The following is a 15487-nucleotide window of genomic DNA, read 5'->3' on the forward strand; positions in this document are numbered from 1 at the left end:
TTTTAACGTCACTTAACTTTTTTTAACGGTACTTTTGTCATTAACCACATAAACGTATGTATTAGGCTTTGTTGCATAGGTCTGAAAGCAAAAAAAAAAAAAAAAAAAGGCAGAACATGAGCAAAAAGGCTCCATTCGAACACGCTATAAAATTAAGTTTCTTGAATGCGACACACGAAGGTTTCTTGATCTCTATGCCCTGCGAATTGTGTGACAGGCAGTACGAATGTGGCCGGGACAATTTAAAGTGTTTGTTTCAGACCAGACCTTACTCTTTATAATATATTATAGTTAAATGTAAACTATAATATATTAGTTTGAAAGGTACACGTCGTAGCGCTCAAGTTGAAGAACCTGTGACATATTTGATTATCTTACCTTTCTAAGGTCCAGCTCAACAAATTCATCTAATGACTAACCTAGCGGACTAGATTCAGGGAATAGTTTTTCCTTTCAGTCCTTTTGCTTTTCCTGTCTGGACCACGGTTTTGACTGGTTAGTTCGCTGTTGGAATGAAGAAAGCAAAGACTATTAAGTCAATCCTTAGCACATAGTTTCGACCAGGAGAAAAGCTACCATTTGGACTTTTGGTTGGTATCTTGATTTTCTGAAGAAATCAATTATCATCACCTCATCATTAAAGTCTTGGTTTTCTTTTCTAATTGAGCCTTTCTTGACCGTCCTCTGTTACATGTGCAGTCTGTGAAACTGGAACAGGCTTCACATGTTCTACGTTATTGGACGTTCATGGAAGTTAAGGTCTTCCATTCTTCGCGAGCTAAAAGTGAGCAAAAATAAGGCTGAGAAAGCTTAAAACCTGTAAGTATAAGTTTTTCTTGACTTTTTTGTATAATGCTATTGGTGGTAAAAAATATTTAAATGTGTCTGCATAAAGTACAGAATCACTTTTACATATTTGTGACGTCACGGTGACTGAGCATTGGAATTTACTGATACACCAACAAACCCCATAATGTATCATGTGAAGTGGAAGCACTTTACATGATACAAATAAAATGCACTGTTCAAAATCCGAAAAGTGTAGCATCTCAGCTTCTGTAGACATAAAATCTAGTTCAACCAATTCACCTAATGACTAAATTGAGTCCATCTGTGTGTGATTTAAAGAACATTAATGATCAAGTACGGGCTGCACAGTGGCGCAGTTGGTAGAGCTGTTACCTTGCAGCAAGAAGGTTCTGGGTTCTATTCCCTGCCCGGGGTTTTTCTGCATGGAGTTTGCATGTTCTCCCTGTGCCTGCGTGGGTTTTCTCCGGGTACTCTGGCTTCGTCTCACAGTCCAAAAACATGACTGTCAGGTTAATTGGTTTCACTAAATTGTCCCTAGGTGTGTGTGTGTGTGTGTGTGTGTGTGTGCGCGTGCATGTTTGTTTGTCCTGTCTGTCTCTGTGTTGCCCTGCGACAGACCGGCGACCTGTCTCGCCCGGAACGTTAGCTGGAGATAGGCACCAGCAACCCTCCCAAACCCACTAAGGGACAAGGGTGTATAGAAAATGGATGGATAATGATCAAGTAGTACTGTCTATCCAAGGAACAGGGTAGACAGTACTACAGGGATAAAATTTAAGGTATAGACAGATATATTTCATAATGGATCATTCATAAAAACAGACACAAGGCATCAAAAAACTCAACATATTTAGTTTGTATGAAGGAAGGACAAGAACATCTACAGCTTCTCTCAAGCTATAAAGGAGACGCAGCACCCTGAACACACTCAGCAAAGACAGACTTGGCCATACAGCCATGTAGCCAAAGCTACATCATGACACAAATTTTTGTGTCATTCTCATTTTGAGAATGACAAAGCAAATGTTAGTTATCACCTTTGCTTTATGGCAAGGTGCTCCATCATGCTGGAAAAAGCATTGTTCATCACCAAACTGCTCTTGGACGGTTGGGAGAAGTTGATCTCGGAGGACATTCTGGTACCATTCTTTATTCATGGCTGTGTTTTTAGGCAAGACTGTGAGAGAGCTGACTCCCTTGACTGAGAAGCACCACCAGAAACTGACAAACACTGAAAAGAAGAGCTATGATTAATGTAATTACAGTTCTATCCATGTTTTAATGTTTCAGAGCTCAGTCGGTTTGCAAATAGTTCAAAGTTTAAACTGGCATTGCTGTACATCTTTTATCTGCTCATTTTGTGTAATATTTAACAACTAGAAAATGGCACTCTTATTGGCTGCTCTTAGGCCTACCAATTTTAACTTGAATGTCCATTGCATTTTTCATAGACACCTGTGAAAATAATTTCTATTCCCATGGCTTTTTTGTTCTCTGGGAAATTATTTTTGATGATAAATACAGAAACCAGCATAAAATCAAAACATCTACAATAGTGATAGTAATATTAATGATAAAATAATGGTCAGTGCAAAGTAGCTTGCAAATTCTTTGGTGGGGGGCGGTGAGGGACCTGGATAAAGGCTAGGGGGGCACTGGCCCAAAAAAGCTCAGTGTTTCTCCAAGCTCAGAAACACTGAGCTTGGAGACAGAGAGTCTCTGATGGTGATCAGATAATCGATCATCATTTTGCTGCTCTTTGCTGTTACTTTTTCTCTTCACACAGGTTTTCAATTTGCTGTGTAAATCATGACTATTGAGTGTGCGGAGTGTTTTTCTGCACTTGAGGTTATATTTAAATATTAGAAACCTCATAAAGACCAAATAACTTCTAACACTAGAATAATAAAAACAAAATTAAACCAACTTTAAAACACTGACTGTAGATTATTTATGCAAAATTAGAATGAAGGTAAATGTTTCTTCTGAAACAGGCTTAACTAATGGGAAATTTGATTGTGGTTTAACAGACTGAAGATTGAAACACCACTGGAAAGATGGATTCTGGTGTTGGAACTAAAGGTAAGTGTTTCTTTATAATAGTGACCCCTAACTGAAGATAGAGATTCATGCTACAATTATAGCTCACAGTTGTGTTGGTAGCAAAAATATTGTGATGGTATGACTGCTCGGCAAGACATCACAACTGCTTCAGTGAAGACCAAGGAGGTGGATTTCAGAAGGGATAGGAATCCTCTTCATCTCCTGTACATCGGATAATGTACAGGTGAACTCCTTGGGCTGCCACCTTATCGTAGTGGAGGGGTTTGAGTGTCCCAATGATCCTAGGAGCTATGCTGTCTGGGGCTTTATGCCCCTGGTAGGGTCACCCAAGGCAGACAGGTCCTAGGTGAGGAACCAGACAAAGTGCAGCCCGAAGACCCCTATGATGAATACAAACTTTGGACTGCGTTTTCCCTCGCCCGGACGCGGGTCACCGGGGCCCCACTCTGGAGCCAGGCCTGGAGGTGGGGCACGATGGCGAGCGCCTGGTGGCTGGGCTTTTACCCACGGAGCCCGGCCGGGCTCAGCCCGAAGAGGAGACGTGGGTCCCCCTTCCGATGGGCTCACCACCTGTCCGAGGGGCCAAAGGGGTCGGGTGCATTGTGCTATGGGCGGTAGCCAAGGGAGGGGACCCTGGCAGTCTGATCCTTGGCTGCAGAAGCTGGCTCTTGGGACGTGGAACGTCACCTCTCTGGTGGGGAAGGAGCCGGAGATAGTGTGCGAGGCTGAGAGGTTCCGGCTAGAAATAGTCGGCCTCACCTCGACGCATGGCTCTGGTTCTGGAACCAGTCTCCTTGAGAGGGGCTGGACGTACTTCCACTCTGGAGTTGCCCACGGTGAGAGGCGCCGGGCTGGAGTGGGCATACTTGTTGCCCCCCATTTGGGCGCCTGTACGTTGGGGTTCACCCCGGTGAATGAGAGGGTAGCCTCCCTCCGCCTACGGGTGGGGGGACGGGTTCTGACTGTTGTTTGTGCTTACGGGCCGAACGGCAGTTCAGATTACCCACCCTTCTTGGAGTCCTTAGAGGGGGTACTGGAGAGTGCCCCTCCTGGGAACTCCCTTGTTCTACTGGGAGACTTCAACGCTCACGTGGGCAATGACAGTGAGACCTGAAGAGGCGTGGTTGGGAGGAACGGCCCCCCCGATCTGAACCCAAGCGGTGTTCTGTTGTTGGACTTCTGTGCTCGTCACGGATTGTCCATCACAAACACCATGTACAGGCATAAGGGCGTCCATATGTGCACTTGGCACCAGGACGCCCTAGGCCGCAGTTCGATGATTGACTTTGTCATCGTCTCATCGGATTTGCGGCCGTATGTCTTGGACACTCGGGTGAAGAGAGGTGCGGAGCTGTCCACTGACCACTACCTGGTGACGAGTTGGCTCCGGTGGTGGGGGAGGAAGCCGGTCAGACCTGGCAGGCCCAAACGTGTAGTGAGGGTCTGCTGGGAACGTCTGGCGGAGTCCCCTGTGAGACGGAGCTTCAACTCTCATCTCCGGCAGAACTTCGAACACGTTCCGGGGGAGGTGGGGGACATTGAGTCTGAGTGGACCATGTTCCGTACCTCCATTGCCGAGGCGGCCTATCGGAGCTGCGGCCGCAAGGTTGTTGGTGCCTGTCGCGGCGGCAACCCTCGAACCCGTTGGTGGACACCTTCGGTGAGGGATGCTGTCAAGCTGAAGAAGGAGTCCTACCGGGCCTTTTTGGCCTGTGGGACTCCAGAAGCAGCTGATGGGCACCGGCGGGCGAAACTGCATGCGGCTCGGGTTGTCGCTGAGGCAAAAACTCGGGCGTGGGAGGAGTTTGGAGAGGCCATGGAGACAGACTTCCGTACGGCTTCGAGGCGATTCTGGTCCACCATCCGGCATCATGGAGGGGGAAGCAGTGCAGCACCAACACTGTTTATAGTGGGGATGGTGCGCTGCTGACCTCAACTCGGGACGTTGTGGGCCGGTGGGCGGAATACTTCGAAGACCTCCTCAATCCCACCAACATGCCTTCTGTTGAAGAAGCTGAGCATGGGGACTCTGGGCTGGGCTCTCCAATCTCTGGGGATGAGGTGGTCAAAAAGCTCCTCGGTGGCAGGGCCCCGGGGGTGGATGAGATCCGTGTTGGCTAACGCGACTCTGCAATATCGCATGGACATCGGGGGCAGTTCCCCTGGACTGGCAGACTGGGGTGGTGGTCCCCCTGTTTAAAAAGGGGGACCAGAGGGTGTGCTCCAATTACAGGGGGATCACACTCTTAAGCCTCCCTGGTAAGGTCTATTCAGGGGTCCTGGAGAGGAGGGTCCGTCGGATAGTCGAACCTCGGATTCAGGAAGAGCAGTGTGGTTTTCGTCCTGGTTGTGGAACACTGGACCAGCTCTACACCCTCAGCGGGGTCCTGGAGGGTGCATGGGAGTTCGCCCAACCAGTCTATATGTGTTTTGTGGACTTGGAGAAGGCGTTTGACCGTGTCCCTCGGGGGGCCCTGTGGGGGGTACTCCGGGAGTATGGGGTACCGGGCCCTTTGATACGGGCTGTCAGGTCCCTGTATGACCGGTGTCAGAGTCTGGTCCGCATTGCCGGCAGTAAGTCGGGCTCGTTTCCAGTGAGAGTTGGACTCCGCCAAGGCTGCCCTTTGTCACCGATTCTGTTCATTACTTTTATGGACAGAATTTCTAGGCGCAGCCGAGGTGTTGAGGGGATCCGTTTTGGTGGCCTTAGGATCGCATCTTTGCTTTTTGCGGATGATGTGGTCCTGTTGGCTTCATCGGAACGTGATCTGCAGCTCTCACTGGAGCGGTTCACAGCCGAGTGTGAAGCGGCCGGGATGAGGCTCAGTGCCTCCAAATCCGAGGCCATGGTCTTGAGCCAGAAAAGGGTAGAGGGCCTTCTCCGGGTCAGGGGGGTCGTCCTGCCTCAAGTGGAGGAGTTTAAGTATCTGGGGATCTTGTTCACGAATGAGGGAAGAAGGGAACGGGAGATCGACAGGCGGATTGGGGCAACGTCTACTGTGAAGCGGGCGCTGTACCGGTCCGTCGTGGTGAAGAGAGAGCTGAGCCAAAAAGCCAAGCTCTCGATTTACCGGTCGATCTACGTTCCCACCCTCATCTATGGTCATGAGCTTTGGGTCATGACCGAAAGAACGAGATCACGGGTACAAGCGGCCGAAATGGGTTTCCTCCGCAGGGTGGCTGGGCTCTCCCTTAGAGATAGGGTGAGAAGCTCGGTCATCCGGGAGGGACTCAGAGTAGAGCCGCTTGCTCCTCCACGTCGAGAGGAGCCGGTTGAGGTGGCTCGGGCATCTGGTAAGGATGCCTCCTGGACGCCTCCCTGGTGAGGTGTTCCGGGCACGTCCCACCGGGAGGAGGCCTCGGGGAAGACCCAGGACACGCTGGAGGGATTACGTCTCTCGGCTGGCCTGGGAACGCCTTGGGATTCCCCCGGAGGAGCTGGAAGAAGTGGCTGGGGAGAGGGAAGTCTGGGCCTCCCTTCTGAAGCTGCTGCCCCCGCGACCCGACCCCGGATAAGCGGAAGAAAATGGATGGATGGATGGAACTCCCAGGTCCTGGGCATGGTGTTCACCAAAGCGTCACAGGTTGCCATTGGAATGCTTTTCCACTCCTCCATGATGACATCACAGAGCTGGCAGATATTCAAGACTTGGTGCTCTTCCATCTTCTGCTTGAGGATGTCCCAAAGATGTTCTATTGGGTTTAGGTCTGGAGACATGCTTGGCCAGTCCATCACCTTCACCCTCAGCCTAGTCAGTTGTCGTCTTAGAGGGTTGTTTGGGGTCATTATCATGCTGGAACTCTGCCCTGCCCTATTGGAGTTCATGACATGTAACTACCCAACCCCTGCTGCACTCATGCAGCCCCAAACCATGGCATTCCCACTATCATGTTGACTGTAGGCATCACACACTTATCTTTGTAATTTAACTTAAGAATTTCTAGATTTTCCCTGCAATACGAATTTAACTCTTGCTGCTGACATTTTAAGTCGAAGTGTTGTAGAGATTAGGGGAAATTATTAGTGACATTCTGAACAGATTGCAAAGAAGGGCTGTACTATATTAGGAAAACATGTGATGTGTGCCTAGGCCTCTCACAGTAAGCAATAAATGAAGTTATCACATGATAATTTGAAACTAAATGTAAATTTGCATGATTTAGCGTTTTTGTCTTTTCTCCCTTTGTACATAAAAATTGGACGACAAAAGTGTTCAGTCTGGTGCGCTGATTTCAACTAATTCTTTTTTTAAGACTTCATGAATCATTTCATTTGTTGTTTCTGTTGTTTTGTGTGTTTCTTTTCAATATTTATAATGTCTTCCAGTTCCACTGTTTAATGTTCAATAGAATTTAAAGTTTATTGATCTTTAGAATGTGTTCTTGCATTATTATGCCTTTAAAAATGGTATCAAAACAACAAAATTATTGTTTTTTTGCAATAACTTGTGAGACAATTCATTGTCCATCAAAATTTATGACAGTCCTATGTGTGACAGTATATGTGAATGTTCCAATAGCCATGTGACTTGATCAGTGGAAAAAAAACAGACCCCAGATAATAAGTAGTCCATCTAGCTGCTGGGAAAAAAATAAAATGTTATATTTCTATGTCAATCGCATGGTTTTATTGTTAAATTTGTTTCAATGAGTGCTATGAATGCATCGTAATTGTTGGTGTTTGTGTGCAGATGTGCAGGCAGAGTTGGACTTGGTGGAGGCTGAGTTGGAGCAAGTGGAGCTTCAGGTTGCAGAGCTGCTGGAGAAGCAGGCCCAGCTGACATCTCGCAAGAGCACTCTGCTGCTGCAGCTGGAGGAGGCCTGCGACGCCATTGGTTCCTCGTCCTCTACGACCTCAGTTCCCGAGTGGACGATAAGCAGGCAGGTGCTGCAGCGCTATGATGGCTCAGGTACCGGACAGTCATGGTTTCACCAGCAGCTTTTTAAACCAAGGTGCATGTCTGGATCCCATTTTGATTATGGAGTTGTGGAATAAGTCCTGGTTGACTCTTCTTGATAGATTTCCCCTGGTCCAAAGAGGTGGAACAGCATCTGAAAAGCTCCTTTGGTCTTTCTAAGTTCAGACCTTTGCAGCTCAGAGCTGTCAACCTAACCATGGCAGGCAACGATGTGTTTCTGGTCATGCCTACAGGAAGAGGAAAAAGTCTCTGCTTCCAGTTGCCTGCAGTCTGCTCCAAGGGTACACGCACGCACGCACGCACGCATGCACGCACACACACACACGCACACACACGTGCATACAATCTGCTGTCTTCTGGATCTTTCTGACTTTTAGGTTTCTTTTTTCTTTTAAGGCAAATCTGTTGCTACCTAACTGACACCCACAAAATACTTCAATCATTTGAGTTTATTTGTATTGCACCTTTCAGCAACAAGGCATTTCAAAGTGTTTTACATCACAAATACACAAAAATACGTCATGGAACACAGTCAACAATTGAAACATTACATTTTGCTAGTGTCATTGTTACACATCAGAATGTTGATTAATGTTTTATTTATGATGTTTCAAAAGCAACTCTAATCAGGTAGATTTAAGGGCACTCAGTGCTTTGTGTGTTTTGCTGTTTTCTGAAAGTTTATTCCATATTTGTGGTGTATAGAAGCTGAATGCTGCTTCTCCATGTTTGGCTCTGGTTCTGGATGCAGAGCAGACCAGAGCCAGAAGACCTGAGAGGTTCTGGAAGGTTGATACAACAGCAGCAGCAGATCTTTAATGTATTTTGGGGCTTAGCTGTTCAGTGATTTATAAACTAACAACAGTATTTTAAAGTCTGTTCTCTGATCAGGGAGCCAGTGTAGGGACTTTAAAACTGGGGTGATGTGCTCTAGCCTCCTGGTTTTGGTGAGAACACGAACAGCATGGAACTCAATGGGTTGGTGAGGACACCAATGTCCAAGTGACAGTTAAGGGGTTACTTACTGTACATTATTATTAATTCATAATAACAATAATGATGAAGTTAAACACACCCTGTTGTTTACGTCACTAGGGATCTTCTTTTTTCATTCACCTGTATGGCTAAGAATGGCTGGTTGGTCATTATTTTGCAGGTTTCACATTGGTTATCACACCACTTGTGTCTCTGATGGAGGACCAGATCATGCACCTGAAGTCTGTTGGTATTCCTGCAGTCATGCTGAATGCATCGAGCAGTAAGGTAACTACTGGTAGTCATATCTCAATCACTGGTTCTGTCACTGGAGCATCGTTGGTCATCACATGAGCCTTTACTTTTTTTGTACGATAATTGGCCAAACTGTTGGTGTAGAGTCTCAGTCAATCCAGAGCACTCCACTAATCTTGTGCCCCTGATCCACCTTGCATCACAGTCATACACTGCTCAAAAAAATAAAGGGAACACTTAAACAACACAATATAACTCCAAGTAAATCAAACTTCTGTGAAATCAAACTGTCCACTTAGGAAGCAACACTGATTGACAATCAATTTCCCCTGCTGTTGAGCAAATGGAATAGACAATAGATGGAAATTATTGGCAATTAGCAAGACACACTCAATAAAGGAGTGGTTCTGCAGGTGGGGACCACAGACCACTTCTCAGTACCTATGCTGTCTGGCTGATGTTTTGGTCAGTTTTGAATGTTGGTGGTGCTTTCACACTCGTGGTAGCATGAGACGGACTCTACAACTCACACAAGTGGCTCAGGTAGTGCAGCTCATCCAGGATGGCACATCAATGCGAGCTGTGGCAAGAAGGTTTGCTGTGTCTGTCAGTGTAGTGTCCAGAGGCTGGAGGCGCTACCAGGAGACAGGTCAGTACACCAGGAGACATGGAGGAGGCCGTAGGAGGGCAACAACCCAGCAGCAGGACCGCTACCTCTGCCTTTGTGCAAGAAAGAACAGGAGGAGCACTGCCAGAGCCCTGCAGAATGACCTCCAGCAGGCCACAAATGTGCATGTGTCTGCACAAACGGTTAGAAACCGACCTGGGTTCCTCCTAATGCAGGACAATGCTAGACCTCATGTGGCTGGAGTGTGTCAGCAGTTCCTGCAAGATGAAGGCATTGAAGCTATGGACTGGCCCGCCCGTTCCCCAGACCTGAATCTGATTGAGCACATCTGGGACATCATGTCTCGCTCCATCCACCAACGTCACGTTGCACCACAGACTGTCCAGGAGTTGGCGGATGCTTTAGTCCAGGTCTGGGAGGAGATCCCTCAGGAGACCATCCGCCACCTCATCAGGAGCATGCCCAGGCGTTGTAGGGAGGTCATACAGGCATGTGGAGGCCACACACAATACTGAGCCTCATTTTGACTTGTTGTAAGGACATTACATTAAATTTGGATCAGCCTGTAGTGTGTTTTCACTTTAATTTTGTGTGTGGCTCCAAATCCAGGCCTCCATTGATTAATACATTTGATTTCCATTGATGATTTTTGTGTGATTTTGTTGTCAGCACATTCAGTTTTGTACAGACAAAGTATTCAATGAGAATATTTCATTCATTCAGATCTAGGATGTGTTATTTGAGTGTTCCCTTTATTTTTTGAGCAGTGTAGATCCATAACCAACTGTAAGGGGTGATATGAGATTGCAGAATGTGTGTGATGTAGTAATCTAATGCAACGTTATTGAAAAAGACTGCTTGAATGCAGTGTTTTGGTAGGAGATTACATTAGAGGTAACATGCATTCACAATATGCATGCATTTCCATACCTGATTTATGTCTTTTGTGCCCGAGATGCTTAAGCTGTCAGGCACTCTCACAGAGTGAGTCAGTATACAGAGTTTGCAGATGCCAGACTTCTGCATCTGACAAAAATGTATATAAAAGTTTAGTTTTTATTATTACAAGAAGGATGGAAAACTCTGGACTCATTTGTTCATGAATTTGTCTGATGTTATGTGCATGGTTAATAGTTTGCCTAAATGTTAAGAGGGCACCTGGACTGTTTGTCTCTCTCTTTTTTTTGAGGTTTCACTTCTCAGGCTTCTTCAGATCTAATGATGGATTATGAATATCAAACTAATAATTTGCATGCAACCTGTTAATTTATAGGAAAAATGTAAATTCTCATCTTTATTAAACAGAAGGCTTCACAACAGAATTAACTACAGTATGAGACACACATACTTTGTTGACCTCAAAAATGGAATTCACACGCAAAATAAAACTACAGTAAATTCAGGCAGATTCTTCATATTTTAAATGGCTTTTCTTTAACTGCAGGAGCATTCCAAGCTCATCATGGCTGGAATGACAGATGTGAAAGTCCCCTTCAAGATGGTGTATGTAACTCCAGAGAAGGTTGCTAAGAGCAAGCTGCTGATGTCTCGCCTGGAGAAAGCCTATAAGGCCAAGCTGCTGAGTCGTATAGTTGTGGATGAGGTGCACTGCTGCAGCCAGTGGGGACACGACTTCAGACCAGGTGATTATTGTTTTTGTTAGCCAACTATTAAAGTATTATTATTTTGTTATATTGTTTTCGGTGAAGCTATTTCACATAATGAATGAATATAATGTCTCATTACATTTAGGACTGAAACGACTAATCAAATATTGAAATAATCGCAAACCAACTTACTAGTCAATTAATTATTAACTGGAGTATACAGATCCAAAAAAGGCCATTGGCTTATAAAAAACATATTCCGAGCAATAATTAAGCGAAAAGTCTACAGAAATATATACATTTTTCATCTAAGACAGTGTTTCTGTCTTACACCTTAAACTTTTAAGGTGTAAAGTTTACATGTTTATAAGAGCGATTTTTTCGGGCCTATATCCAGGTCTTTTTATTTATTCTCCATATTAGATGTTGTCTCAACAAACCTATGGCACTTCAGCAATATTATTTTACCTCTCATCTGGAAATAGTGTTTGTTTATTCTTGCCATACAATCCTATGTATTAATTATTGCTCGAAAGGTCTTGCCATACCAGTTTATTCCTCTGTATTTACTTTAGTTTCTTAGTTTATTCTTGCATTTTCTTCTTCATTCATTTCCATTTAGTTTTCTTTGATTAGTATTGTCCTCTCTTGGTTTATTGCTATGTCCACTTTAGTTTCTTTCCTGTTGCTAGATTTATTTTATTGTTTATTGACGCTCACCATCAGTAATCTTCGCTCATCACCTGCTGCGCCGCCTAATCGTCATGTGTTTCACATCATATATTGATTTTTCACTGTTCAGCATCGGATTTTCTGTTTTTATGCCATAATTCACATCTAGTTCGTCGCTCCGTTTTATGTCCCGTTTCTCCTGTTTCAGAGTTTTGCGCAATGTGCGTGTCGTTTTTTTTTTTTTTTTCTTTTTTAACCCCCTATGGTGTGCAGAGGTCGGGAAGCATATCAACGGGGAAAAGGCAGACTGACATAAACCTTTCAAAACAACGGAAACAATTTCGGTATTCTGATTATTGAAATTTAAAAGTGCTGTGGTACCGTTGTTCTATCGCACCCGTTTCATACCGGACCACTTACAGCACCGGTGTTAACGCTATAAAACGCTCTCTATCGTTTTATAGGAGGGATTTCTTTATTTAAATGGGTTTATTTTTCAGAGGGATACAAAGTGAGGGTATTGTGATTTTAGTAATTACATGTTTATAAGAGCGATTTTCTGTTCTCCTTCCATGGAAGCATGCAGTTTCAAACGTAAATAAAACACTTTTTAATATAATTTGCTACTTTGACATGATCACAGAACTGCCAAAACATATGTACATAAATACATATGTTACACAATACAATTTTACCGAGTTGCTCAAAGTCTAAACTGGTATTGTTGTGCATATAAGGTGTAAAGTTTATCTTCAACCAAACGCCCCCCAAAGGAATCTCAGCGCCCCCCTTTTGTAAACATATGTGCATATGTAAAACATATGTACATAAATACCAGACAAAGTGAATCACAGCAACGTCATCAGCCGGTGTAACCTTGAACTGATGCGGTGAAGCTACCAGTAGCAGGAGCGGAGCGGTGCCTAAAGCTAACAAACACTGAATAGAAGAAGAAGAGCTGCCATCAATACAGTTGCAGCCAAGCATGTTTTAATGTTACACAATACAATTTTACAGCAGTTTAGACTTTGAGTTCCTCAAAGTCTAAACTGGTAATGTTGTGCATATAAGGTTAAAGTTTACCTTCAACCAAACGCCCCCCAAAGGAATCCCAGCACCCCCCTTTTGTAAAAATCTTCTGCCAGGGCCCCCTACCGTCCTCTGAACGTCCCCTGGGGGGCGGTACTGCCCATGTTGAGAACCGCTAATCTAAGATAAAACAACCTTACCAGTAAATTTTAGCCAAAATTCCACAATTGACAGTTTTAGCTTCACCTGGTTCAGAAATACTAAAGGAATGCATTGTTATTGTAATTTAGGTAATGTAATATTTATTCTCTTATTTTAAAATGAATTTAAGTATTTATTTGTTTATGTATTTTGATTTATTTATAATATTGTGTAGTAAAGGCTTAAATGAATCTATGGAATGAACCATTTTTAAAATCTGATTAATCATCAGAATAGATTAATTGGATAGATTAATCAATTACTAAAATAATCGCTAGTTCCAGCGTTAGTTAGGTAGTAAAAGCTATATGTCAAGAAGAAGACTGTTTGGAAGTGGTCAAAGGAAGCTGAAGAAGTCCTACAGGGTTGTTTTGAAGGAACTGATTGGAGTGCTCTTTGCACATGGAGATATCAGTCCATGGCTGAGTGTGTGACTGTGATGGAGACCAGGGGTTCCATCCCATGTTGATTATTGATATTATGTTATTTATTTTCAGTTCAAATGTGTTTTGGATCAGTTCTTTATTTCAGTTACTTTGACATTTAGTGAACATTCTTTTTGGGTAGGGAGACTGGCCATCTTTCCTGTTCAGAGAATGTGGGGGGGGGATGTCAGTTTGTTTTGATTTAGATTAGTCAATTTGAGTTAATTGAGTACTTGCCTTTCTGGGTGTGTCTCAGCAAGGTGGAGCAGAGAGGGAGACAAATGCTCCTGGAACATACCAGGTTCCATTAAGAGGGGTAACACTCTGAGGATTTATTTTGTTACCTTTACTTTTTGATTGACCTTAGAATAGTTTAGTTTTAATAATTTGCATGCATGTAAATATTTGTTGGATCGTTTATTGTTGTTAGGTTTGTGTAAATAGTGTTTGTTGTTTGTCCTTTTTTGATCACCTCTTCACCTGGTGGAAGTGGAACTTGCCTCAGGTATAAATGTAAGCTGCTTTGTTTCACAAAAGAAAAGAGGGTGTTGGTGTAACTTGGAGCTCCCGAATAAAAACACCTCAAAGACATATTGTCGCCTCACTTCCTCCTTACTAATGCAGAGCCTCCGCCGGTCAAAGTGACAGTGACTGACTACATAAACTTCTGTATGGACAGCACCATTTCCACCAGAACAGTGAGATGCTTCTCAAATAACAAACCCTGGATCACAAGTGAACTAAAGGAACTGTTGAACAAGAAAAAAGAGCCTTTAGGGAACGAGACGGGGGGTTATTGAAGAGTATACAGAAGCAGCTCAAAATCAAGATTGGACACAGCAAGGAGACGTACAGGAAGAAGTTGGAGAATAAACAGCAGAGGAACAGTATTAGACATGTGTGGTCAGGGATGAAGATTACAGGCTTCAGGCAAAAGGAGAATCAGATAGAGCAAATGAACTTGATACAGACTTCTACAGGTTCAGTTCATGAACAATCTCATCATCATCCTTTCCTGTCCCCAGCCAAACAGACATCCCACCCTCCTCTGACCCACAGGTTTCCTGTCAGACCTCAGATGTTTCATCTTCCACCTCAGTCATAGACTCTTCTGCTTCCACAAGCTTGTCTTCAACCAAATCAAGACATGCTGTTCATCCCTTTGCCTCCGCCTCCCACTTTTCTGTATCTAGAAGTCAGGTGAAGACTGAACTGGAACAAGGCTGCATGTCTAGATGGTGTCAGCTCCAGAGTCCTGAAGGTCTGCGCAGAGCAGTTCTGAGGGATTCTGCAGCACCTCTTCAGCCTTAGCTTGACCCAAGACAACATTCCGATGTTGTGGAAGACATCCTGCCTGGTTCAGGTACTGAAGAAAACTCACCCATCAGTCATTAATGAATATAGACTTGTTGCCCTGACATCCCACATAATGAAGGTCCTGGAGAGACTCTTGTTGGTCCACCTGACTAAGCAGGCAAGCTCATATCAAGACCCCTGCAGTTTGCTTATCATTGTGCAGTTGAAGTGAAGATGCCATCATACATCTGCTTCAACAAACCCACTGTCATCTGGACAAAACAAGCAGCACTAAGAGGATAATGTTCTTTGATTTCTTCAGTATTTTTAACACAGTTCAGACTGATTTGCTTTGTCATAAACTCCAAAAGACACAGGTAGAGGCCTCAACAATCACCTGGATCTATGACTATCTCACAAACAAACCACAGTTTGTGATAATGAAAGCATGTGTGTTTAACCAAGTGATCAGCAACTTAGGAGCAACACAGGGCACTGTACTGTCGCCATTCCTTTTCACTCTGTACATTTCAGACTTCCAGCAGAAGTCCAACTTCTGTCATCTACAGAAATGCTCTGAAGACTTTGCAGTTGTAGGGTGTATCA

General features: G+C 44.3%; 1 protein-coding gene across 1 annotated transcript in view; it reads left to right on the plus strand.

Annotated features, from left to right (window-relative positions):
- The first annotated feature begins 54 nt into the window (after window positions 1-54).
- The window catches only part of recql (RecQ helicase-like), a 29304-nt gene continuing 13871 nt past the window's right edge, over window positions 55-15487 (plus strand). Inside the window, exons 1-7 of the mRNA XM_008401194.3 lie at window positions 55-590; window positions 700-819; window positions 2841-2892; window positions 7566-7784; window positions 7895-8074; window positions 8950-9056; window positions 11096-11294. Of these exons, the coding sequence (XP_008399416.1) occupies window positions 2868-2892; window positions 7566-7784; window positions 7895-8074; window positions 8950-9056; window positions 11096-11294 (730 nt within the window). The 5' untranslated portion in view covers window positions 55-590; window positions 700-819; window positions 2841-2867. The remainder of the gene's footprint in view (window positions 591-699; window positions 820-2840; window positions 2893-7565; window positions 7785-7894; window positions 8075-8949; window positions 9057-11095; window positions 11295-15487) is intronic.

This window comes from Poecilia reticulata, chromosome 23 (assembly GCF_904066995.2).
Source record: "Poecilia reticulata chromosome 23, P_reticulata-male-v2, whole genome shotgun sequence".
Classification (NCBI taxonomy): domain Eukaryota; kingdom Metazoa; phylum Chordata; class Actinopteri; order Cyprinodontiformes; family Poeciliidae; genus Poecilia; species Poecilia reticulata.